Genomic DNA, 27,928 nt, shown 5'->3' with positions numbered 1-27,928 from the left:
TTCATAGAACGAATTGGGTAGAGTGCCTTCAGTTTCTATTTTCTGGAATAGTTTGAGGAGTATTGGTACTAGGTCTTCTTTGAAGGTCTGATAAAATTCTACACTAAACCCATCTGGTCCTGGGCTTTTTTTGGTTGGGAGACTATTAATGACTGTTTCTATTTCGTTAGCAGATATGGAACTGTTTAGATAGTCGATATGATCTTGATTTAACTTTGGTACCTGATATCTGTCTAGAAAATTGTCTATTTCATCCAGGTTTTCCAGTTTTGTTGAATATAGGCTTTTGTATAGGATCTTATGATTTTTTTGGATTTCCTCAGTATCCGTTGTTATGTCTCCCTTTTCATTTCTGATCTTGTTAATTAGGATACTGTCTCTGTGCCCTCTAATTAGTCTGGCTAAGGGTTTACTTATTTTGTTGAATTTCTAAAGGAGGAGGAAGCAGGGTTTTTTTTGGGGGGGAGGGGTTGAGACAGGTTTTCTCGTGTAGCCCTGGATGTCCTGGAACTCACTCTGTAGACCAGGCTTGATCGAACTCAGAAATCTACCTGCCTCTGCCTCCCAAGTGCTGAGATTAAAGGAGTGTGCCACCACCCGCCTGGTGGTTACTCTTAAAAAAAGAGTCTTGATTAAAGTCTGATTCTGGAATGCACAGTTGTAGTTACCCTATTGATGATGCCAATTCTGTGATTCCCACAGGTCTCTCTGTTAGCCCCTGTTTAGATAAGTGATGGCACTGTCTGGATTCATGCTTTATAAACACAGCAGCCCACAGGCCAGTCAATCCCTTTCTAGTTGTACCAAGTAAGGCTTGCCTTCAAACAACATTCTCTTTACTACTTTGATGTTCTGACTCTGTTCTGCCTTGGCTGTACAAGACTATTAAGCTCTGAAAAAGAAAGGGCACACACATATAAATACATAAATTGTACAATATAGCACAAATATACCAAAATGATTCTAGCTTTACAATGAATTTTATTAGAATAGCTTAAAGATAAAACCATCATAATTTCCTCAACTAGTCACCCTGATAGCAATTCTTTCCAGGAGAATAATTATTCCCATTTCACCTTAGCAATTGTAGCAGGAGAAATCCCAAAAGGAGACCATGGGTCCACAGCTTCTAACTTCATGTTTATAGAAAATTCATGGGTTCCAATAACTTGCTTATCCTGAAATGTATACAACAAAAAGGGTAAGAATATAATATTGCTGAATTACTTCATATTTAGATATAGTTGAATGTTTGTGATAACTAATCTTCACTGCCAATGAAACTGACTTTAGAATCGCTAGGTATCATGCATCTGGATATGCCTTTGGGGAATTTCCAAAGAGGTTTAACCAAGGAGACAAAAGATATATTCTGAACATGGAGAATATTACCCTTATGAACTAAGGTCCTAGATTGAATTTGAAATGGTACAAATTGAGCTAAGCACCAGCATTCATTTCTCTTTGCTTCTAGCCTGCATGTATATTGTAACCAGACACTTCAAGCTCCTGTCTCCATGCTTCCCAGCTATGATGATCTATGTCCCTTCAAACAATGAGCCCAACTAAACCCTTTACTCCTCAGGTTGCTCTGACTCAAGTGCTTCATCACAGCAACAAGAAAGGCAATCTAGTTAATTAACATAACACAATTCTTAAGCTTCTTGTAAATCCTGAAGTTTTTCCCCTGGGAAAACAGGATAACAACGACAACGATGACTCATAGAAAGTATTCCTCTCTACATTTGGGATATAATGGACATCTGGAAGAAAAAATCAAATTTATTTCTGAACTAGTTACGGTTAAGTACTTAAGACTAGAAAAAGAAAGCTGGATGGTGGGGGCGCATGCCTTTAATCCCAGCACTCAGGAGGCAGAAGCAGGTAGATCTTTTGAGTTCGTGGCCAGCCTGATCTCCAGAGTAAGTTCCAGGATGGCCAAGACTACATGGAGAAACTCTATCTCAAAAAATCAAAACACTAGAAAGGAAAACATTCAAATAGCTTGAAGAGGAACTGGAAAGAAACCCAGGTAAACCCAGGGTGACTCTGGACACACCAGAGCCACAGCACCTCCTGTCTCCAGTGATTATTTCTCATTCCTTACCTCCCCTAATTGCCATTCTCTACTGTAAGGAGAAAATCTGTATTTTTCATGAGTTTCTGTTTTTACCTTAAATAAGTAAGAGGGTAATGGCTCTTCCTCTTTCACTTTGGCCAAAATCTCTTGCCAGTCAGCTTCATTTTTCAGATGTCTTATAGCTTTAGTGAGACAAAACAGCATGTTTTAAGAGGAGAAAACCTATATACAGTTCAACTTCTGAAAGCATTCACATAAACAGAAGTACTTTCTACTATTCTCCCCACCTTAATACAAAGGAACTTATACCTTAATCTCAGTCCTGACTCTGTTTATGAGGCCAGAAAATTAAAATTTGTTACAATATAAAGTAAAAATAGAAGTACTGCTGTGGCACATGAAACAGTACAATAAAACTCAAACTGGATTACATAGTAATAAATGCTAGTGAGCATGAAGTATTGGTCAGATGAAAAGTTTGAGGTATAATAATCAGTATGTGTACTAAATTATAAGTGTAATAACAAAATCAAAGAAAAACATATACTTATATTTTGTATAAATATGAAACACTTTATGTGAATTAAGAAAGGTTTTCATCATATACAGAATATATTTCAGCCTCACAGATAGTAATAAAAAAACAACAATGGAAGTTGATAGGAAAGCACTTTTACTCTTTACCTAAAGGGGGCTGAAGTTCATATCCTTGCTGAGCAGCCCAACCAATGTGATGAAGAAATGGATCTAAGTAATACAACCAGTGTTCAAAACCATCACGACTTTCAAGTCCTTCATACCGCAGCCTCAACCGTCCTCCAATGTTCTCCACAACAGTAACAATCCAAGCGCTTAAAGAGTCCCGAAAATCTTGGCATTCTAGTCTGGATCCTGGAGCAATGAGATCTAAAGGATTCCTTCCATTACGGAGCTGTAGGTTAAAATATGGAATCAGAAAAGTTAGTTTCTTTCTAAAAGTCAAGTTCGAACCTTTTTTTCAAACTAGTTTTAACATTGTTTTACTCACCCCCAAAGAGTGGCACTAAATTATATTGTCTACAGATAGCCTCCCACAATATCACTTCTGGATGATATTACTATGTTTGCCATAAAGAAAACCTTAACCCGTGACACAATAAAGTTTTAACAAGATTATTATAGATTATTATTTCATTTAGTATATATACTTTTTTTTTCAAGACAGTATTGCTCTGTGTAGCCTTGGTTATCCTGAAACTCACTCTATAGATCAGGCTGGTCTCAAACTCACAAAGATCTACCTGCCTCCGAGTGCTGGGATTAAAAGCATGTGCCAACACTGCCTGTCTTCATTTACTATAATTTTTAAAATGGAATTTTGTCTCTAATTGTGAAAGTGAATTTGATGACCATTAAAGAGAAAATCAAGCACACTTACACACTTTTATAATTCTAGAGACCTAAAAAGATCACAGTAAATACTTGGTCCACAAACTACACACAAGTCAGTGTCTATTTCTGCTTCTCTTGGTTCTAGTTCTTTTTTATTTATATTTTTTCAAAATATATCCTGTTTTGCACTTATCAGATCACAGATCTATTTTTATTAGAGCAGATGTAAGCTTCCACTACCTTTTAAACTGTTCTCAGAACTTTGCATTTAAGTAAACTACAAAAAGTAAAATAATGTATTCACTGTTGATGAGATTTTACTTGTTTCTGATTTTTTTTCCCTCACATTCTACAATGTTCTTGTGAACCCAGTAAATACTTCTGGTTACAGGGAAGGGAGCATTTACAGGCTAGGTGAATAGCTCAACAGTTAGGAGTGTGTCTCGCAGATGACCTGAGTTGGTTCCCAGTACCCAGATCACATGGTTTACCACTGCCTGTATCTCCAGCTCCAAGAGGATCTGACACCCTCTCCTGGCCTCAACAGGCACTCATATCCACATGTACAAACCCATACTCAGACACACAAATAACAAAAATAAAATCATAAACTAGGCATGGTGGTACACATTTTTAATCCTAAAACTCAAGAGCAGAGTCAGACAGATTTCTGTGAGTTCCAAGACCACCATGAATATTTGAGGCTAGCCAGGGCTACAAAGTGACTCACACACATTCATATCATACATACATACACACACACACACACACACACCAAGAAATTAAAAGAAAAACTTAAATTTCACTATCTAGATAATGTACTTGAAGCTATAATAAATACTAGATTCCCAGCACCCATGTAAAGTTGGGTGTGGAGGCAACACAGGGGAGACGAAGCTAGGAGGATTCCTGAAAGGTTTGCTGGCCAATCAATCGAGCCAACTGATGAACTCCATGACAAGTGAGAGATTCTGTCTCAAAAAATAAAGTGGAGAATAACTGACACCCAATGTTAGCCTCTGACCTCTACATGCACACCCCACACACATATAAACATGCATGTGCATGTCCACACACGTGCACTCGCACACACAAATAGAAAAGGAACTGGAGGAAACTTAATTTCTATAGCAGCTACCTTGGCATAATGTCCCAGGATATAGGAGTAGGGATGGAGTTAAATAACATTAATGAGCTCATTCTAACACCCCCAGGCCCATAGTTGTGCCTACCCTGGAACACATTAGGTAGAGCCATCTGGCCTTGAACTCAGAGATTTGCCTGCCTCTGCTCCCTGAGTTCTGGGACCAGAGTTGTGTACCACCACTTCCAGCCTACTTAACCATTCTTAACACTCACTGTAACATTTTCTTCCTAGTATAAACTGGTCTGTGAAGTTTTCATATCTAGTTGTAGAAAAGAACAACTGAATGGAGTTACTATATTAATAGTTACAAGTTTCAAGACGGCAGAATCATGGTCACTGCAGGGCAAGGATATTTTATCTGCTCATTGTTCACAACCTCATTCATTCATTCATTTAATTTTTTTACCAGGTGTTTGAGATGTACAAGGCCCTGAGTAAGAATAAAAAAAATTAATCTGAGTATAAAAAAAATTAAAACTTGTTTGAAACAGAGTGTTCACAAATGGGTATGAAAGTATGTATCAGGAGAACCTTAAAAGACAACTGACTCGGGCTGGAAAGATGGCTCAGCAGTTAAGAGCACTGACTGCTCTTCCAAAGGTGCTGAGTTCAAATCCCAGCAACCACATGGTGGCTCACAATCATCAGTAATGAGATCTGATGCCAATGAGATCTGACGCTGTCTTCTGGGGTGTCTGAAGAAAGCTACAGTGTACTTATATATAATAAACAAATAAACCTTTTATTAAAAAAAGGCAACTGACTCAAAAGTTTCCCAGACACTAAGTACAACTTCTGAGACTAAACATTCCAATATTTATGCTTATGACTCTAATAAGCAGTAAATTAGCAATCACTTTCTTGCAAAGTTTTTCCACACTGGTTTAAGCAGTAATACTCACGCCCTCTAGCAGAGACACAGGAGGACCACAGGCTCCTATCAGGGTCTGCTGTAGGAATGCATTCCAATCGGACACTTTATCTCTGATGCCTAAATAAGAGAAGAAACAGTTATTATTCATGCCACAGAACACAAAGAAACTTGACATACACAAACTGCTTACAGGTATGTTTATGATTTAAAAGTCAGTGTATTGTGCCTTTGAGAGCTTAAAAAGACAAAACAGCTACAAAACTCCTCTACTATTTACAGAGCCATGGTCTGGCTAGTTTTGTCACCTTGATATAAGTTGGGTCATCCGGGAAAAAGAAACTTCAATTAAGAAAATGTCCCCCTCTTAAGCTCCTGCTCTCTTTCTTGCTCTTACTCTCACCTTGTTCCCCCTCTTACTCTCACCTTGTTCCCCCTCTTACTCTCACCTTGTTCCCCCTCTTACTCTCACCTTGTTCTCCCTCTTACTCTCACCTTGTCCCCCCTCTTACTCTCACCTTGTCCCCCCCCTTCCCCTCTCTCCATGTGGCCATGGCTGGCCTCTACTTTTTTACCTTCTCTCTCTTTTTTCTACAATAAAGCTCTAAAACCATGAAAAAAAAGAAAAGAAAATGTTCCCATCACACTGGTCTGTATAAAAGTCTGTGGTGCACTATCTTGATTAATGATTGACGTGGAAGGTACCAACCCTGGGCAGGTGGTACTGAAAGCAGGTTGAGCAAACCATGGGGAGAAAGCCAGTAACAATATTCCTCCATGGCCTCTGCTTCAGTTCCTGCCTTAGTTTCTCTCAACAGACTATAGCCAATGATATCTATACCAAATAAACTCTTTCCTGCTCACATTGCTTTTGGACATGGTCTTTGTCACAGCAATAGAAACCAAACTAAGGTAGCTACTCTCTAAGAATTGTGTGTAAAACAGAGACTATGAAGTTGTACACAAAATAATTCCCTTAACTCAATTTTATTTTTAAAAAATACCTACTTCATTTATATTATAAAAAATTTCAAACATGAATAAAAACACAGAAAGAGGGCTAGGCATGGCAGTACTTTGGAAGGCTGAGGCAGATAGATCCCTAATGTGCTCAAGGCCAACCTGTTCTACATAGCAAGTTCACGGCCAGGGCTACATAGTGAGACACTGTCTCAAAACACGGACAGACAGAAAAGAGAGAGAGGGAGAGGGAGAGAAATGAAAAAGAGAACTTATACCTGCATACCAGGCAAGTACACACCCACTGACTTATGCTCCAGTTGTGCCCCATCTATTCTCTACAAAAGAGTTGAAGCCAGAGCTTGATCAAACTCAGGTCTAATTTTTCTCGAGAGGGGAGAGTAAAAACATTTTACAAGTGGAAGAATATCCTTCCACAAAGAGGCATATTCTACTTCTCCCTCTGTGACATTAATAGCTTTCTACGTATTTTGTGTGTGTGTGTGTATGTGTGTGTGTGTGCATGTGTGTTGGGTGTATATAACTGTAATCACGCGTGGGCACACATGTGAGGCCAATAGAGAATGCCAGGAATACCACTGTATCATTTTTCAACTTATTCCACTGAGAATACTTCATAGTCTTTGTTTTACTTACAACTCTTATTAACTAACCAGAGAGCAGCTATCTTAGTTTGTTCCTATTGCTGTTTTTCAAGTAGGCTGGGCAGCTAGCAAGACCTAGAGATTCTCTATCTCAACTCTCCACTATATTGGGGTTACAAGCATATGTGGATGCTGAGCTCTTAACTCAGGTCCCTCAAATTTTACACAGCAAGCACTCTTACCCACCGGGCCATCTCTACAGCCCCAAACATATTTTGGTTCTCACTACAGAGATACTCTTGTTTCATTGGGGGCTAAAAGTGGTGAAATTCTATCATTCCCTGTTCATATATTTCCTTAAACATTTCTTTTTATAAACTATTTGATACACTTGAAGTAAAATTTATGAAAAGAAATCAGGCTATATGGATGATTCTTTCATTCTTTCTCCATATTTCCTGGCTTTTAAAAAAATCAGATGGTCCCCTGGCATCTTCCAAAGGCTATTAATGAAGTTTCTGTTTACAAATTTTACTATGAAGTCATAAACAAATGTATGTTTGTAGCCACTGCTGTTATTGTCTTTGTTAATGTGCAAACCAGAGCCAGCTACTTCTCTAAGGAACCCCAATTCGTTTCAGTCATAATAGTATTTCAGGTCAGATATGGTAGCTCACAAATGTAATTCCAACAAATGAGAGGTGTAGGCAGAAGGATCAAGAGTTCAAGACCATCTCTGGTTACAGAGTGAATTGTTTTAGGCTGATATGGGCTACATGAGACTCTGTCTCAAACAACAACAAAATGGTATTTAAAGGTCCTAAGTGAGTGCAACTGGCACTGGGTTGCTTCTGGGCCTTTTTGGTGTCTACAACTAAAAGACTCATGTGCTGTTGCTTTATAAGATCATGTATATACTTAGCTTCTTCTATGTAGACTACATTTCTTTTTTATCAGGACAAAGATCCTAGCATTTAGTTATACAGTATTTTGCTTTATTTGAAAATACATCAATAACTATTTCAAATGCCATCAGTTCCACAACCAACATTATTATCACTGAAAACAAAGGTTTTTGTTATGGTTCCTAAAATACACTCCAACTAGGAATAGACGTGCAAATCACATTTTAAAGTCATTGGAAAAGTTCTATGTCTACCCCTCAAGCTCTGTCTACACACAGAAGGTTTTACTTTGCTTTCTGAGAGAGTTGCTTTCTAATTTTCAATTTTGTTTCATAGTTACAGTCAGAAAATCTATCATCTTTATTGCTCTTTTCAGATAACTATTCTATGATTTCATTAATTTCTAGGTCCATTTTATTCCTTCCTGTTTTTTAATACTTAAAACTGTGTGTATGTATATGTGTACATATGTGTGTGTATACGTGTATGTGTGTGTATACGTGTATGTGTGTATATGTGTATGTATATGTATATGTTTGTATGTGTGTGTATATGTGTTTGTCTATGTGTATGCATATGTGTGTGTGTGTCTTTGTGTGTGTATGTGTATAGGCCTAAGGTTGATGTCAGGAACCATCCTCAATCGATCTCACACATTATTCAATGAGGCTAAGTCTTTGAATCAATCTTAGAGCTGTCCAATATGGATAGTCTTTTTTGTTGTTGTTTATTGATTTAAGTTTTATTGCATTATGATGAGAAAAGATACATAATTTCACTTTAAGTGAATTTGTCAACACTTAAAAACATATTTTAAGTAAATAGAATTACATCACATTCTTCTCTCCCTTTTATACCCTAACTCTTCCCAGAGATCCCCCCTTCAATACCTACCATACATTTCTTTTTTTTATTTTGTCATATTCTTTAAAATTTATAAAATATTATAACAATAAAAATGAGTATTATAAAAGTTGTTTGATATAAAACAATAATAAATTGAAGTCTTATGTAGATGCTTATCTACAGCAATACTGAAAATACATACATTTTTCTCAATATAAATGTGAAATAACTCTACACATATTAACTGTATATTTTAAAATAATACATCACTAGTAGTTTTTTTGAATGAACATAAATAGATAGTCTTTTTTGTTTTGTTTAGTTTTGTTTTTAGTGGAGCGTAAAATCTTGGCTCTTACTGTGGTACAAGGGCAAAATAAGAACAATTTTTAGGCCAGGCAGTGGTGGTGCAAGTCTTTAATCCCAGCATTTGGGAGGCAGAGGCAGGTGAATTTCTGAGTTCAAGGCCAGCCTGGTCTACAGAGTGAGTTCCAGGACAGATAAAGCTATACAGAGAAACCCTGTCTTGAAAAAGCAAAGCAAAACAAAACAAAACAAAGAACAATTTTTAGACACTGGTGTTCACTGTAATAAGGCTGAACTTCAATGACCCTCATATCACCAAAGGATTTTACCTTCCCAGTAGCTAAGCTAAGAGTTGACAGTTCTGCTGCTCCAAGGAGTGAATTGTAGGCACGATTTTTGGATACAGATTTCCTGCTATGGTCAAAGCTATTTGACTGGAGTAGTTGTCTTCATTCTCAGCCCACAGAAAACAGGTCACATTCATTTAAGAAATGGTGTGTGTATTAAGATGGTTTATCCATAAAGTCATCCACCAAATGTTTCAATAAACAATGGTTCTGCTTGGAGGGTGGAATAGACACTAGGTGAGGTTAAGAATTTGGTTCATTGGCTGTGATGATTTTGAAAGGCATTCATCTCAGAGAAAGAGTAACTTATAAAGTCCTCTTCTTCAAAATTGATATAATAGTTATAAACATCAAGCAAAGCATTCAGTCTCACTCTTTGTTGTTCTCTTACAAGCCACCTCCCAATTTAGTTTCTTTTGGCTGTATAAATAATTTTGAAATATGTAAGCTGTTCTGAAAACCATAGTATAGTGTAAAAACATCAAATAAGCAATCCTACTAATAGGCTGAGATAGAAGAATCATGGTTTCAAGACCATTATGTGTTACCCAGCAAGACACTGTCAGGTACAAACAAGCAGAAAGTATATATGGATTGTACAATATTGGACCTATTTCTCCAGTTAACAAATTAGAAGGACCACCAGATGATAGCCAAAAAATTTCCGATTCCTCATACTTTTGAATTTGAATTGATTAGGATATGTTGGTAATATTAACTTTTATATTAAGAAATATTAAGAAAAATTAATTGTTACTTCCTGTTACTTTTGTTGTAAGAGGTGGAATTAGGTTTGTGTGGGTTTGTTGAAAGATTACTTTCTTGCTTCTTCTAGGGTTAGTTTTGCTCCTTATGTTGATGTTTTCCATCTATTATCCTTTGTAGGGCTGGATTTGTGGAAAGATATTGTGTAAATTTTGTTTTGTCATGGAGTATCTTGTTTTCTCCATCTATGGTAATTGAGAGTTTTCCTGTGTATAGTAAAACCTGGGCTAGCATTTGTGTTCTCTTAGGGTCTGTATGACATCTGTCTAGGACCTTCTAGCTTTCATAGTCTCTGGTGAGAAGTCTGGTGTAATTCTGATAGGCCTGCCTTTATATGTTGCTTGCCTTTTTTCCCTTACTGCTTTTAAAATTCTTTCTTTGTTTAGTGCATTTGGTGTTTTGATTATTATGTGATGAGAGGAATTTCTTTTCTGGTCCAGTCTATTTGGAGTTCCGTAGGCTTCTTGTATGTTCATGGGCATCTCTTTCTTTAGGTTAGCGAAGTTTTCTTCTATAATTTTGTTGAAGATATTTACTGGCCCTTTAAGTTGGAAATCTTCACTCTCTTCTATACCTATTATCCTTAGGTTTGGTCTTCTCAGTGCGTCCTGAATTTTCTGGGTGTTTTGGGTTTGGACTTTTTTGCTTTTTGCATTTTCTTTGACTGTTGTGTCAATGTTTTCTATGGTATCTTCTGCCCCTGAGATTCTCTCTTCTATCTCTTTGTATTCTGTTGGTGATGCTTGCATCTATGACTCCTGATATCTTTCCTAGGTTTTCTAACTCCAGGGTTGTCTCTCTTTCTGATTTCTTTATTGTTTCTATTTCCATTTTTAGATCTTGGATGGTTTTGTTCATTTCCTTAACCTGTTTGATTGCATTTTCCTGTAATTCTTTAAGGGATTTTTATGTTTCCTCTTTAAGGGTTTCTAGCTGTTTATCTGTGTTCTCCTGTATTTCTTTGAGGAAGTTATTTATGTCTTTTGTTTGTTTGTTTGATTTTTTGAGACAGAGTTTCTCTGTGTAGCCATGGCTGTCCTGGAAATCACTCTGTAGACCAGGCTGGCCTCAAACTCAGAAATCTGCCTGTTTTTGCCTCCCAAGTATTGGGATTAAAGATGTACACCACCACTGCCCAGCTTTCCTTCTTAAAGTCCTGTATCATCATCATGAGAAGTGATTTTTAGATCTGAATCTTGCTTTTCCGTTGTGATGGTGTGTCCAGGACTTGCTATGGTGGGAGAATTGGGTTCTAATGATGCCAAGTAACCTTGGTTTCTGTTGCTTATGTTCTTAAGCTTGCCTCCTGCCATCTGGTTATCTCTAGTGCTACCTGCCCTGGCAAAATCTGACTGGGGCCTGTCCTTCCTGTGATCCTGGTTATGTCAGAACGCCTCAGAGTCAAATCATCTCTGTGATCCTGTGATTCTGGGATCCTGTGCCTGTTAGAGCACCTGGGAGTAGAGTTTTCCTCTGGGTATTATGGGACTCTCTGCAGAGTTTGTGCCCAAAGTCTGCTCAGGGCACAGGCCCAGACAGACCAGAAGAAACCCGTGCCACTGGACTGGCAGAGTTCCTGCGTGCCTGGGTCCCACTGGTCCCAGTTACTCAGTGTTGTAACAGATGTTGTGTCCTCCTCACCTCTGATCCTATGATCCTCATGGCTAGTCTTGCTAGCCAGCTTATTCTAGGGATCCCCTGCCTCTGCCTTCCAAGGTTTGAATTACAGGCAGATGGCCATGTCCACTTGACATTTACATGGGCCCTAGAAATTCAAACTCTAGTTCTCATGCTTTCATGCTTGAGCAGCAAGTGCCTAACCACTGAACAACCCCTCACCTTAAAAAATACACGCACACCATATTCTGAGGTGCTAGGCGACTCATTCCTTGGCAACATTAGATGGACAAGATGACTCCTCTTCTTGCTGTGTATACTGACCAGCATCCACATCTGTTCTCTGTGTCCTCTGTTGTTCACACTTTCATCTGTCACACATGGAGACCTAGACTTGTGGCTTGTTATTTGTACTTGTCTCTACTCCTTTGTCCATTATATTATGGACTGAGTCCCTAAAAATCTTTTTACAAATCATTCCTGCACGTGAGACAAATGTGAGTTATGCTTCAAAAGCTAAAATAATTATTTTGCTTTTAATGGAAGAGTAAACCCAATGGTGGTTCTCACTGATATAACATCCTTGGTTTTGTCATATTACTAAATGTTATATGAATTATTTGTGTGTATTTCATGTTTACTATGTTATTTCTACTTGGATATATGCTTTCTCTTTTATGTTTAGTTTGTATTTTGTTTGTTTGTTTTTTCTTTATTTTTTTTCTCTGTATAGCCCTGGCTGTCCTAGAACTCACTCTGTAGACCAGGCTGGCCTTGAACTCAGAAATCCGCCTGCCTCTGCCTCCCAAGTGTCAGGATTAGAGGCGTGTGCCACCACCGCCTGGCCCAGTTTTTATTTTTTAATGTTTACTTTTATACTAATAGATTTATTTATCTATAATTCAATGTGCGTTGGTACATAGTATATATATGTGGTGTGTGCACAGATTTGTGTGGGGTATGACCCCATAAGTGTGCATACAGACACCAGAGGAGGACATGAGGCATCACTCTCATCTGAGCTTTTTAAACAAGACCTCTTACTGAGCCTAAAACTGTTCTGGCCAGACTGACTGCATATGAAGCACATAAGACCTGCTTCTCTCCACTTCTGAACATTGCATTTACAGGCCTGGTTTTAACATGGGTGCTGGGTATTTGAACTTAGGTCCTTTCAATTTTATAAGTCATTTTGTAACCTAAAACAGCTCTCTAATATACAAATAGTTTAAATTTTTTTTTGAACTTTTGTATTAAACCTCACTATGTGTCCCAAACTAGTATCATATTCACATCCCTCTTGCCTCTGCTAACTGGTTGTGGAGACCACAGACACGTGCCATCAAAAGGCTCACAACACCTTTATGCGCTAATATTAGTCCTTCCTATTTGGGGATTAGGTTTCTTATTTATTTCCCTTTTCTCTCTACAGAATACTGAACTTGAATATAACAACTACTACTACTACTACTACTACTACTACTACTACTACTACTACTACTACTACTACTACTTTCTCCTCCTCCTCCTCTTCTTCCTTTTCCTCTTCTTCTTCTTCCTCTTCTTCCTTCTCCTCCTCCTCTTTCTCCTCTTCTTCTTCTTCCTCTTCTTCCTTCTCCTCCTTCTCTTCCTCTTTCTCCTCTTCTTCTTCCTCCTCCTTTTCTTCCTCTTCCTCTTCTTGTTTTCTTTTCTTCTTTTTCTTCTTCCTCTTCCCTCTCCCTCTTCTTCTCCTCTTCTTCTTCCTTCTCCTCCTCCTCCTCCTCTTTCTCCTCTTCTTCTTCTTCCTCTTCTTCCTTCTCCTCCTCCTCTTCCTCTTTCTCCTCTTCTTCTTCCTCCTCCTTTTCTTCCTCTTCCTCTTCTTGTTTTCTTTTCTTCTTTTTCTTCTTCCTCTTCCCTCTCCCTCTTCTTCTCCTCCTCCCCTCCTTCTTTTCTTTTAATAATTCATCTCAGGTAATATTCTTTTACTTCTTGCTAACAACTTAAAAGTAACTAGTTAATTACATGGCACTAAAACTGGAAAGCAAGAAAAGAAACAGCTGTAGAGATGGCTCAGAAGTTAAGAGACTTACTGCTCTTGCAGAGGACCCTAGTTTGGTTTCTAGCACCCACACAGTGGCTCCTCATTCAGAACTCCAGTCCCAAGGGATTCATTCAATGACTTCTTCAGACCTCTGAGGGTACCAGGCACACACTCATACACATTAAAACAAACAAAGAAACCAACAAAACCACTTATATACATAAAATAAATAAATTTTAAAAATAAACCCCAGGGCTAGAAAGATGGCCCAGAGGTTAAGAGCACTGACTGCTCTTTAGGAAGTCCCGAGTTCAAATGCCAGCAACCACATGGTGGCTCACAACCATTCGTAATGAGATCTGATGCCCTCTTCTGGTGTGTCTGAAGACAGCTACAGTGTACTAAATTATAATAATAAAAAACAAGTCCCACAATAATGTTTTATACCGCTTTTCACATACTGTCTTCTACTACTGTTTTAGAAACGATACTCTATCTACATTGTATTCTTGTATGTACCAGGTGTCTCTTTATAATCATATAAAAATTATTCATTTGGTTTTCTGAACCTCATTTTTTTTTCAGAGTAAAGTTTTTTTCTGTGCAACCCTAGCTGTCCTAGAACTCACTCCGTAGACCAGGCTACCCTCAGATACAAGAGCTCCACCTGCCTCTGCCTCCAGAGTGATGAGATAAAGGCATGAACCACCCCACCCAGCTTGGATGGAAACTTATTCTTCATACATGACAAGAGAAAACAACATGTAACTCAGAGCTTTCCCTTTTTTCTACAAATGTTAGAATTATTACTAAATGTAAAAAAGTTCTAAAGACTAAATAATGCATTTTATCAGAGTTAATTTTCTGATTTTGATATTTTACTGTAGTGTTCATGAATGTATTATTTAGAAAGACATTAAAGTTTCTATAGGAACATCATGTCTAAAGCCTGTGGAGGCAGGGAGAAAGGATACAGCAAATGTAGGAAAATATAAGCAACTGGGAAAACTTCACAAAGAGTCATCAAGAATATTTTTATACTATTCGTACAAACTCCATGTAAACTTGAAACTAAATCAAAATAAGAAGTTATAAAAAGTCCTGAGTTTTTAAATCTGTAACCTTTCTTTCCTTTATCCCACATTTTTATCTTCTCCTTTAATCTTTTTTTAATAATTTTTAGTTTATTTTAAATATTGAGTGTTTTGCCTATGTATGTGTTTGCAAATCACATGTATTCCTGGTGTCCACAGAAGTCAGAAGAAGGCACTGGATGCCGGTATTAGAGTTATGAGCTGCCATTTGTGTACTGGGAATCAAACCCAGGTTTTCTGCAAAAGCAGGAAGTATTCTAAAACACTAAACCACCAAGCAACCTCTCCAGCCCCTTCTCCCTTTTAAATTTTATTTTAATTTTTTTGGTCCTTTGTATCTCCTTCCAATTTAATTTATGGCCTACTGTAAGTAGAGTACCTTCCTGGAACAGAGTTTTAGTTGGCTCGTTTTAAAAATTCATAATGCCATATACCTATAATCCCAGTATTTGGAGGGTTAGCCTGTGCTACAGAGGAAGACCCTAACTAAGAGAAAAAAAGTCTGTAATAAAGTTTACAAGATTACTTATGAGTGAAAGGAGAGGAAAGAAAGACAGAACCAGGGAATAGTACCACAGACCTGAAATCTCACTTAAGTGGGAAGGTACAAGACTGCTTTTTTTTTTTTAATAAGCAAGAGGTTTTCAAGTTCAAGGCTGGCTTAACTAAAGAGTTATACCCTGAATCTACAAAAAAAAAAAAAAAAAAAAAAAAAAAAAAAAAAAAAAAAAAAAAGCTGGTAAGTGAGTTGAGTATATCAATCTGGCCTACAATCAGGTCAGGTATGTCAGCATATACCTGTGATCTTAGCTCTCATGATGATCATGAGTTTGAGGCCAACCTGAGCTACAATATGAGATGTTGTCTCAAAAAAAAAGGGGGGGGGGGACTAAGGTCTATCTAGAAAGAAGACATCTTTACTCACATTTATAAAGGTTTTGGGTTCAACCCCTAGAACTACAACAAAGTCCTCAAACTAAAACACAACAATCAGATTCCAAATCCTAAACTCAGATAGCCTCAGTCTGAAAAGATGAGAAATTATGGTTTGATGGCCATCAACAAACAAACAAACAAACAAACAAAACTTGATGCTTCTTTATTATAGAGAAAAAAGTAATAGGGACTCACAGGACCAGAGGTGAGCCTGAGAGCTGGTGGCATGCTTGCCTAGCATACACAAAGCACTGGGTTTGACCCCAACACTGCATAAATGAGGCATGGTAGCAAATGCTTGGAATGCCAGCATTCTGGAGGTAAAGACAATTAAAAGTTCAAGGTTATTCATGGCTACATAGCAAATTCAAGGCTAACTAGAGGTCTCAAAAATTAAAAATAAGTAACAAATAAAGTAAGAGCCTGGGGGGCTGGAGAGATGGCTAAGAGGTTAGGAACACTGACTACTCTTGCAAAGGTCCTAAGTTCAAATCCCAGCAACCACATGGTGGCTCACAATCATCTGTAATGAGATCAAATGCCCTTTTCTGGTGTGTCAGAAGACAGCTACAGTGTACTTACATATAATAAATAAATAAATCTTTGGTTCAGAGTGAGAAGAAATAAATAAATAAGAGGCTAGCAAGATCACTGGTTGCTCTTCTAGAGGACCTGGGTTCAATTCCCAGCACCCACATGGCAGCTCACAACCAGCTGTAACTCTAGCCCCAGAGGATGTAATACCCTCTTCTGGCCTTCTTTAATTATAGAAAAATCCTCTGAGAAAGCCTCAGCCAAAGAAGACCCAGGAAGACTGGGCTTCTCGGCATAACCCCACACTAGAACAGAAAGAAAAAGACTAACGAGGAACCCAAAAGCTGTAACCAAATAAAAACCTGCTGCGTACTGGGTCTGGCTGTACATGTCTGTACATATGTGCTGCTTAGGAAGAAGAAGCAAGAGGGTAGCGAGCTAAAGCCAGCCTGGACTATACATCAACTGAAAGTATAGCTTGGGCAACTCAGCCATATTCTGGCAGTTTCTAATGGGGTGGAGAGGGCCTGGAGAGATGGCTCAGCACTGACGAGTACTGGCTGTCCTTTTACAGGACCTGAGTTTGATTTGCAGCACTAACATGACAGCTCACAACTGTCTGTAACTCCAGTTCCAGGAGATCTGACACCCTCTTCTGGCTTCAGTGGACAAGCCTTGTATACTCACAGGCACGCACAAAAACACACATGCAAGCACACACACCTGAATACATACAGACACACACACAATAAAAAAATCTAAAATATTAAAAATATCAAGATAAATCATAGATAATATGATTTCATTTTAAAAACAGGAAAATGTATATTACTTACTCCCTATAAAAACTACATTCAAAACATGAATGCTTTGTAAATGCTTTGTAAATCTATATGAGAGTAGACTGAAAACCTTAAGACTAGCCAATCTAAATTTTCTTACAGAACTATCCCATCAATTACTACCTTCTGGAGCTTCGAGGGTCTTCTTATTCTGCTGACACCACCCAATGGGATAGAGGCCAGCTTTCCTGATATCACACCAGAAGTCTGCTTTCCGGTCTTCCCCATAGCCTTCATAACGGAGCAGGAGCAACTGCTCACAGGCAGTAATGATGGTGGCAACCCAGTAAGTCTCAGGATCTTTTTTCAGAGCTACCTCCAGCTTCATCCCTGGAGCAAATCCATTTTGCAAACGTATATCCACCTAAAGACAGAATTTTATGAGGCACCAGACAAACATTACATGAGTGTTTCTCTACTTCAAGTTCTTTTAAAGACCTAATATTTCTGAAACAGTGCTTCTCTACCTCAAGTTCTTTTAAAGATCTAACATTTCTGAAACACTAATTGCCAATAAAAATCTTCTCAAGGGAAACCTGAGAAATACCAATTCTAAACTCATAGCAGTAGTCTAAAAAAAGAAAACAAAAAAACAAAAAACAGAAGAACCTATAGGGCAAAGCCCATGCTTCTATCAGCTGTTATTTCTTTTTTCCTTTTTTTTCTTTTCTTTTTTTTTCTTTTTTGGTTTTTTGAGACAGGGTTTCTCTGTGTAACCCTGACTATCCTGGAACTCACTCTATAGACCAGGCTGGCTTTGAACTCAGAAATCCACCTGCCTCTGCCTCCCAAGTACTGGGATTAAAACGTGTGCCACCACTGCCCGGCTCTGTCAGCTGTTATAATAAAGTGTATAATTAATTTAGATGAAAAGCTACATGGTGATAAAGGTACAGATTAGCATAGCACATCTAAAGTATATACATGAACACACTATGGATGAATGACACTCATTGTGGGAGAAGTTACAAATTAAGAAGAGGGGGCAGGCGGTGGTGGTACACACCTTTAATCCCAGCACTTGGGAGGCAGAGGCAGGCAGATTTCTGAGTTCGAGGCCAGCCTGGTCTACAGAGTGAGTTCCAGGACAGCCAGGGCTACACAGAGAAACCACACAGAGAAACCCTGTCTCAGAAAATAAAATAAAATAAAATAAAATAAATAAATAAATAAATAAATAAAAAAGAAGTGGGGGAACTGGAGTGACTCCTGTCATTATGGATGAGAAACAGCTGCATCTAAATAAGAACACCATAACATATAGGAAAGCAGTATAGATGGGGATATAACTGTATATAAATTTAATAGCTCTGAACTCAGATGACTACAGGTATACAACTAAACAAATTTAGTGCCCAAAACTTGGTTTTTACATATCATCTTCCAATAAATAAGAACATAGAATCACAAAGAAACTACTGGTTACAATTCTAGAAAAACAAAGAAAGTACGAGCCTGACATATCTTGTAATATCAAATGGAAATAATCAAAACATGACAAGTGCAGGTCAAAAGGAAATAAAAGATAGCCAAAAGGATCAGCTAATGCTGATACTTCAACCAGAAGATAAATAAGAAAAGAATGATGGAAAAAGATAAGCAGGTGGTTCTCAACTAGTTCTAGCACTCAACCTACTGAAGTAAGAGGATCATGGATTCCAAGCCTGCCTGGACTACATAATGAGATTTTATCTCAAAAAAAAAAAAAAAAAAAAAAAAAAAAAAAAGAAAAGGAATGAACATAAGTATCAGCAGACAAACATCATATAAATAAGCACAGCAAGCAAGAATTATTGACAGATGCTAAAACTACTACGATGAAAACAATCTTTATGTAATCTCAAAGGATCACTCTACAAGATTCTTATCAACCGCAAAAGGCAAAATAGTAACATTACAGGGAGTAAAACTGGCAGACATCACTTTAAAGTGATCGAAGTTAGTATGATTCCTGAAACATCAATATTGCATCTATTGCTTGCCTGACACCATACAAGAAAAGGACTTCATTTCTTCTGGCATGCCTGTCACATCTGCATATACTTAAGTTACCATGGCTGGGGGGTGGGGGGTGTCTAAATTGAGAAATATTGCATAAAATAATGACAAGCAGTACACATTCTTTAAAAGAATCAAGTTCATGAAATAAGAAATTATGATAACTGGAGGAGACTCTAGATATGACAAATAGAGCAAGTCAAGGGCATGGTGGAACCTGCCACCAAGCTTCACTGCCTGACTTCAAGCCCTGGGAGAACCTGCAAGTTGTCCTCTAACCTCCAGACTGTGGCAGCTGACATACATTTATACACACACAAGTAAGTAAAAATGTAATAAAAACTAAAAACAAATGGAAACGTAGTCAAGTCACTGGACAATGAGAGTCAAGTCCTTAAAAGAGCCAAAGAAGCAAAGTCAATGTTTTTTAAAATAAATCTTAAATAAATCTTATTTTCTTAAAATAAAAACTGAAAGTATAGTGTGAAATTCACACTCAAAAGATTTTTTTTCTCAGAAATCTAGCATATGCCCAAGAAGATTTTACACTGTCACTCTGAGATAGTTCTAAACAATACCAAGAACTGATGGATCTTATGAGAGAGCATGTTGACTATCAGCTACTTCTGAAGATTCTGTTTTATATTTTCAAGGGAACTACTACCCCAATATGCATGTGACATCCTGAGACCCGGGTTTTGAAAGTCATTTAACCTTTAAAACAACTCCATTAAATTTGTGCTGTCCATAACCGAATCTTGCCAGTAAGTGTTTCAGAGTTCAAAGTTCAAAACCCAAGGAAGCAACAGTTTCTATCCTAAGAACATAGCCACCTCCACCACCCACTCCTCCTCAACAAGGGGCTCTGCTGGACAATCAGCTCCCACAGCTGTAATCACTGCAGCAAATCTCTAGGTTTAAGAACTAGTACCATGAACACAGCCTAGCTTGCCTCTGTCTGCTCTACAATGAAAAACTTCCATCCACTGAGTCCTCATCTCCCACTTGGTCGCCTTGGTGGCTTTGTCCTTCAAGAAAACTGAGCTCAGGCAGAGAGCACTTTAACTTTTATTAACAGTTTTGTAAAAAATAAAGAGTTCTAAACACAGAATCATAGTATTAGAATTGTTTTTATCCTTGATTTTACCATTCTCCTAGTCAGCCCTAAATTTAAAAATAATCCTTCCAACATCAGGTGTGGTGGCACACACCTTTCATCCCAGCACTTGAGAGGCAGAGGCAGGCAGATCTCTTGAGTTTTCAGCCAGCTCGGTCTACAAAACAAGCTCCAGGACAGCCAGGACTACAGAGAAACCCTGTCTCAAAAAACAAAAAGCAAATAAACAAAAATCCTTCTCAATCCTCCTCTCTCCTCAGTGCAGCCCCAATCATCAAAAACCATCTCCACAAACTAAACAAAGCCTTCTTTCCAAAGTGTTAGCTCTGCATTTTCATAAAGTTTCACACTCTCCACCTGCCCAGAATTGGGATTACAGTTGAGTGCAACTATGCCAGACTGTTGGCACTATGCCCTATGTGTGTGCTGGAAATCTGAACTCAAGTACGCATCCCTGCATGTGAAGCACTGTACTAATTGAGCCACGTTCCCAGCCCCAGACTTTCCTTTTTTGTTTTACAGGTATATAAAACAATGGTTTAAGTCTTGCTTGGTCCAATATTTCCTCAATATGCCCACTTTCTTCCTGGCATGGAAATGTATATTCCTTGTCAATGTACATTAAAGGTACATAATTTGCTTTTTGATTTTTATAGGGGTTACAATTAAGAGATTTCCTTGAGTCTCAGAAGAGACTTTGGACCTTTAAACAGTCCTGACACTCAAAGGCTATGGGGACTTTTGAAGCTGGGCAAAGTGCATTTGGCATTATAATATGGCTATTGGCCTATAAGGGCAGGGAGAACAGTGTGGTTGTTCAAATCAGCGCAGCCTCCAATGGCTCACACTTGACTGCTTGGACCCCTGTTGGTTTGGGAAGGATAAGGAAGTATGGTCCTGTTGGAGAAGGTGTGTCACTGTGGGTAGGCTTTGATGTTTCAAAAGCCCACACCACTCCAGTTAGTTTTCTCTCTGCCTTGTGGTTGTTGTCTCAACATATGACTTTGTGACCTGCCTGCATGCTGCCCTGCCATGATAACCATGAACCTCTGAAACTGTAAGTGCCCAGCAAATTCTTTCTTCTATATGTTGCCTTGGTCATGGTGCTTTGTCACAGCAACAGAAAAGTAACTAAGACACAATACAAAGATTAAAAGAAAAGGGGTAACAAGGCATGGTGGAATACATCTTTAGTCCCAGCACTAGAGCAAAGCAGATTGATCTCTCTAAATATGAGGTCAGCCTGGTCTATATAAAGTTCCATGGCAGCCAGGGTTTCACAGTGAGACCCTGTCTCAAGAGAAAAAAAAAAAGAAGAAAGATGAAAAACATAAAGGTGTGCTGCCTACATGTTTAAACGATGCGTAGGGAACTGTGGTGGAACCTGTCTCTTCTAGATAATCTTCCCAGCTGAATTCTTCTACTTCTACACCAGACCCAAGATCTGCAAAAGAAAACAACAACAAAAGGTTATATCTCCAAGTAAACTCGTTATATAAACAAACTTACTGTAGGACAAAATAATTGACTTTACACACAAAAAAATTAAGCAACTTTTACTTTAATGGTAGGTTTCCTTAAGTCAATTCAATTCAGTGTAACAGTCATTTGATATATTTGCTCATGCTGGATGTGCTGGTTTGAATAAAAATGAACCCCATAGGCTCATATAGTTAGAAGTTTAGTCATTAGGGAGTAGCATTATTTGACAAGAATTAGGTTGGAGTAGGTGTGGCCTTGATGGAGGAAGTGTGCCACTAAGGATGGGGCTTTGGGTTTTCAAACACTCAGGCCAGGACTAATCTCTCTCTCTTCCTGCTGCCTGTCAATCCAGATGTAAAACTCTCAGCTACTCTCCAGCACTTTGTGCACGCTGCCATGCTTCCTACCATGACAATGATAAACTAAACCTCTGAACTGTAAGCTAGCCCAGTGGAATGTTTTCCCTTATGAGAGCTGCTGTGGTCATGATGCTTCCTCACAGCAAAAGAACACTGACTAAGACACTAGGGAAACGACAAATCTAACGTTTACTCAAATAGATCATATAAAACTAGAGTTAACATAAAATTACGTGAATTACTTTAGACTCAAATATAGTATCTAATACCAACATTTATGATTCTTTTTTTTAAAGATTTATTTTATGTAAGTACATTGTAGCTGTCGTTAGACACTCCAGAAGAGGGAGTCAGATTTGTTATGGGTGGTTGTAAGCCACCATGTGGTTGCTGGGATTTGAACTCAGGACCTTCGGAAGAGCAGTCAGTGCTCTTAACCTCTGAGCCATCTCTCCAGCCCCAACATTTATGATTCTTAATAGTCATTTCAAATTTAAAATGTCAACTTGATTCTAAGTATTTTGCAACCAAGTAAAAATACTATTAGCCAATATTTGCAGTCAATCTAGAAAATGTGAACTTACTTTTTGTCCCCCTCCCCTTTCATTTAGCCCTTATATACCATCCAATGAAGCATGTCCTAAATCTCTTTCTCATGAGATCCATTGCTATCTCTGGAGCAAGGCCTATTTATATACCTTTTTCCTTTCACTCTCATAAGACTGCAAAGGCTCAACAAGATCTCACCTATTCTTCCACTTTTTATGAACCAGCCCACAATTCCCTGTAAATCCAGCTCTTGAGGACCTGATAACCTCTGGCCTCTGTGGGGATTGCACTTACATGTACAAGTTTATATCCATGTATATAATCTCAGTACTCAGGAGGCAGAGGCAGGTATATCTCTGAGTTCAAGGCCAGCCTAGTCTACAGATTGAGTTCCAGGACAGCCAGGGCTACAAAGAGAAACCCTGTTCAAAAAACCAAAGGGGAGAAAAAGATTAAGCCCAAAATCTTTTTTAATGGGGGACTAGAAAAGTTATCAACACTTTTACTCAGCCATGGACCCAGTAGGTTTCAATGCCAACCTACTGTTTAAGATGTGCTCTAATGGCATGACTATTATGAGGGTAACAACTGCTCTCTAATTAGATGTGAGAAGAAAATTCATACCTGGTACTGTAAATTTGGTCAAAAGCCCATGGCTGGGGAAGTCACAGGCCCTAGTGGAAAAATCTCCCACTGTTGTTTTGCTAAATTAATATACTATGCCCATTAAGTCACCTCATATTTACTTATGCCCACAAAATATTGCTCCCATCAGCTTTGTTCAGAGAAACTTCTGTCTGCTATGAGTGGCAGTTACTTCCAAGATTCATAAGTGCTCAAAGTGCTAAGAATAAATTAAGTGTTCAGGGCTGAAGGAGGCTCAGAGAACATGGTAGAAAAGGAAAATCTACAAGAGTCAAAAGAACAGAGAGAATGTTGTAGAATGCTGTCTTCAGGGCATGCCATGGTCATTACACTCATGAACTCACAGTTGCCATAATTATCCATGTAGGAACTGCATAAGCCTGGGCCCTTCACCATACTAAGACAGAGGGGAGAGGGAGCCATGAGTCTGTGTCTTCCTGAGGATCTGTCTCTAGGCAGAGATTGGATGCTTGGAGAGGATGAGACATGTTTTCGGTGGTGTAACCAGTGGTAAACCAACTGCCCAGGCTGCTGTAAATAATCTTTCACCAGTGCTCATATAAGCAATGCTTACCCACTGGATCATCAAAAAGGAAAAGGCATGAAAGTAAATAAGGAACTAGCTGGGAAGAGGAAGGAGACAATAGAGTGTAGTGGGAAATGAATATGGCCAAAATATCGTATATAGTTGTGTGAAATTATAATAGTAAAATGAAACCTATTACTAATTATAATCAATATAATTACTATTATAATATACATGAATTAAGAAAAAATTAGAAGAACATAGAAGTGTTACTCTGGATAACAGTATTACTCTGGATGACAGTATTATCACTAGGCCTATCATTTTTAAACTGCACTCAAGGCTGCAGAATACTCAGCCTCACATGAAGCATCTACACTATACTACCTCCTCCCCAAGACTCAGAGATCATGAAACTGTGACTTCACCAAACAAAACCTGCACAAAACCATGCTGGCCAGAATTTCAGCACAGGTACAGGAAAAAGCTCACAAGTATCATGACCAGCTAAAGAGTTATTGGAAATTAATGGCTGCTGGAGGAGAGACTTTCAGTTTTCTCTGGATGCAACCCCTAATGGGTTGCCCATGTTCTAACAGATGGGTGTGTACACAACACTAAGTGGACTCACTGGATTCTTTAAAAAGTACACAATGTTAACTGGGAAAAATGGTTGGGGCTTGGGAAGAGTTAAAAGGGAAGGACTGGAGAATGGATCTGATCAAAACACATATTCATATATAAAATTCTCAAACATAAGTTAGAACAAAATTTAAAACTAAACTCATTGGCATTTTCCCTCCCAAAATAGATTACTGTGTCCAAACTATTAATAGTAACTATTTGCAATAGTTAAAATTAGAAAAGCCAAAATGTATGAAAAGATAAGTAGCTGAAACAACTGCAATTCATTCATGAAATGTGACTCACAATACAAAGTAAAAAACACAGGCTGGCAAGAGGGCTTAGCAGGTAAAGGGCACTTGCTGTCAGGTCTAATAACCTGAATTCAATTGTTAGAGCTCATATGGGAGAAGAAAAGAACCAAGTCTTCCAAGCTATCCTCTTATCTCTACACGTGCACCATGCTATGCTCACAACAAACAAATACATACACATACAAATTGATTAATTAATTAATTAATTAATTGTTTTTTTTAAAGTAAAACTTTGATATACAAGTCTCAACTCAAGACTATTATTTCAGGGGAAATATATATTAATATTAATGGTCATATGTTGATTTTATTCATGAGGAATTCTTTGAATGATAAAGAATGGAGATAGCAGATGACTAACTGCCTCTGATTAACAGTATGATGAGAAAGAGAAATAGGAAGCTCTTCATGGTGACAGAAGAGCTGTCTATCCTGACTAAGGTGAAACTGATAGGAGAGTACACATATGACAAAACAACACAGGGCACTTTATGCTCATTTTTGTTTTTTTATATAGATGATTTTTATAATATTTTAATTTTATTTTATAGTTACATGAGAGAAGAGAAACTGAGTTGATGGGTAACATGGAACCCTGTGACACTTTGCAATTCCGTATGAATTAATGAAGTGTTTTAAAACAATTATAAAGTAATAATCAAAATCCAATGATTTTGAAAACAAGGTCTGTTCATAAAAGCTTTTTTTCCCCTAGCAAACAGTAGTGTAGTCCATAGTGCCAAGTTGTAAGACCCAAGGGATGCAATGAAAAATGTAATACTTCAAAGAGCTTCCAGTTCAGTAGTATAAAGTCAAGTCAGACCAAGCAACACAGGGAAATAACCTACATCTGCACTCTGGAGAAGGGATTTAGCAAATCCAATACCTGTATCAAGATGCTGCTCCCCGTTCATCTCCACAGCACATGGGCTATCTCTTCCCCAAATAATGAGTAGGCTGAGGGCTCTGCTGTGATACAAAGATGATCTGAAGTGTCAAGTTTCTGGCCAGTGGCATCCACAGATCTAAACAAAAGTGTTTAAAAGTTAAAACAAAATTAACAAATATGGCAAAATTCAAATATACTTAGTTATTCATAAGAAAGTATTTGACTGGGTTGAGAGGTAAGAGAAAAAAGAAAATCACTTAGAAGAAATAGGATTACAGGGATGGGGGTGACATCTTTTTCAAATTTAAAAGTTGTCTAGATGTGTGTGTAGGAGAAGACTGTCAAATCCTTTATATCTATGGGCTACAATAAATTGTGACTGAAGAGATGGCTCAACAATTTAAGAGCACTGGCTGCTGACCATAGGGATTCAAGTTCGAGTCCCAGTGCACACATGGTGGTTCCCAAACACCTGTAACTCCAGTTCCAGGGGATCTGGGTGTCTTTTGCCCTCCTTAAGGCATCAGGCAGGAAAGTGGGACAGAGATACACATTCAGGCAAAACACCCATACACATAAAATAATTTAATAAAGATTATATTGACATATGTTTGAGTCCTAACCTTTAAACTTGGTATCACGGTTGCTAACCACAAAAATTCTAATGTTCTACCCATGAAAATTCTAATACCTAAAAGAACCACTCCAAAATAAGTTCCAAACCCAGGCATATTTTAAAAGAGCTTTATTGGCCAGGCATGGTGGCACACAACTTTAATCCCAATACTCAGTAAGAGCCAGCCTGGTATACATGGCAAGTTTCAAAACAGCCAGAGCTACACAGTGAGACCCTGTATCAAAGCAAAACAAAACAAAACAAAAAACAATTTTACTGGAATAGAATTCACCAAAATTCACTTTTGAAATGTACTTCTTTATTTTAAACTTAATCATAAATTTAATAAAACTCTTTCAATTAAATTCAGAGGATTTAGCTATTACTATAAACCAGTTTTAGAATATTTGTGTCCCACTAAAAAAAGACTTCACACCCATGCTCACTAACCACACTACAAGGTTAGTATCATCATCATGAGCTCACAAGCACAAAGTAATTTATCATACCTGCCCTGGAAGCAATAGCTAGTAAGCAGCAGAACCAGGCTTTTAACCAAAGAGGAAGTCTATATTTCATGTCCTAAATACTATACAACTGATAACAACTTTGAATTTCTGATGTTCCTAATTCTACCTTCAAAATGGTGGATGCATGACTGATATGATTAATTATAAGAAGAAAAATTAATAAATATTTACCAGGTGGCTAAGGAAAAAAAATCCCACTAAAATATATGAATTTATACACTATTCCAATCCAAAAGATGTGTATACTTTTTAAATTATGCTGCTAAGTTGGTGAATACTGTGGCCAGATGTCCCACTTTTCAGATTTGCAGCTCTAACCCCGCCCTGGCAGGAAAAGTTTACTAACAGTCATTCTCTTTCTTGTTCCCCAGAAGTTCAGATTTCTTCTATAGGCCCTTCACTCTCAACAACACTCAACTATTGTTCCCTGAATTGGTCAGCTTTCGAGAGTAAATTAAACTAATGTTCTAAACTTGATTTTCAGGATAAAAATCTTTTGTTGATTCATTAAGCTGTTTCTCCTGGTTAATTTTATTGTTAATCCACTCCTACATGTCTAAAAAGATTAGAAACTAAAGTCTGACAAAGTCCAGGTTTTAAAGCATTCTGACAGACAAATCTTAGCCATCTATATAATCCAAATTAAATCTGACCATAATATAGTCTTTTCAAGTTTATATAAATTCAATATAGTAGTATCTGTCTTGACTCAAAAACTAGTACTAATAAATGCACTGAACACCTAAAATTGTTTACTTTTAGAGGCAAGTTCTGTTTTTTTAAGGTTTATTTTATTTGTTTATTTATTTATTTATTGGTTTTTCTTTTTTTAAAAAAAAAACTTAATGTATTATGATGAGAAAAGTTACATGATTTCAATTTATCTGAATTTGTTAACATTTAAAAACAAATTTCAATTAAATATAATTGCATCACATTCTTGTTTCCCTTTTGTACCACTGCTTCTCCCAGAGACACCCCATTCAATACCTACAATATCTTTTTTGTCATATTCCTTAAAATTTATAAAATA

At 37.8% G+C, this 27,928-nt stretch overlaps 1 protein-coding gene across 5 annotated transcripts in view; it reads right to left on the bottom strand.

Moving 5' to 3' along the window:
- Sfmbt1 (Scm like with four mbt domains 1) overlaps positions 1-27,928 on the bottom strand; it is a 119,013-nt gene that overhangs the window by 35,714 nt on the left and 55,371 nt on the right. For all 5 annotated transcript variants that reach the window (XM_031362924.1, XM_031362921.1, XM_031362923.1 and 2 more), the window contains exons 2-8: positions 25,747-25,885; positions 21,711-21,805; positions 17,370-17,610; positions 5,501-5,589; positions 2,765-3,011; positions 2,174-2,262; positions 1,077-1,178 (exon numbers count right to left, since the gene is read on the bottom strand). In XM_031362924.1, coding sequence (XP_031218784.1) covers positions 1,077-1,178; positions 2,174-2,262; positions 2,765-3,011; positions 5,501-5,589; positions 17,370-17,610; positions 21,711-21,805; positions 25,747-25,774 — 891 coding nt within the window. In that variant the 5' untranslated portion in view covers positions 25,775-25,885. The remainder of the gene's footprint in view (positions 1-1,076; positions 1,179-2,173; positions 2,263-2,764; positions 3,012-5,500; positions 5,590-17,369; positions 17,611-21,710; positions 21,806-25,746; positions 25,886-27,928) is intronic.

The sequence above is a fragment of the Mastomys coucha genome, unplaced genomic scaffold, assembly GCF_008632895.1.
Source record: "Mastomys coucha isolate ucsf_1 unplaced genomic scaffold, UCSF_Mcou_1 pScaffold9, whole genome shotgun sequence".
In the NCBI taxonomy this organism is placed as follows: Eukaryota; Metazoa; Chordata; class Mammalia; order Rodentia; family Muridae; genus Mastomys; species Mastomys coucha.
The sequence above is the reverse complement of the archived record's forward strand: the minus strand, read 5'-3'. Positions and strand labels throughout refer to the sequence as shown.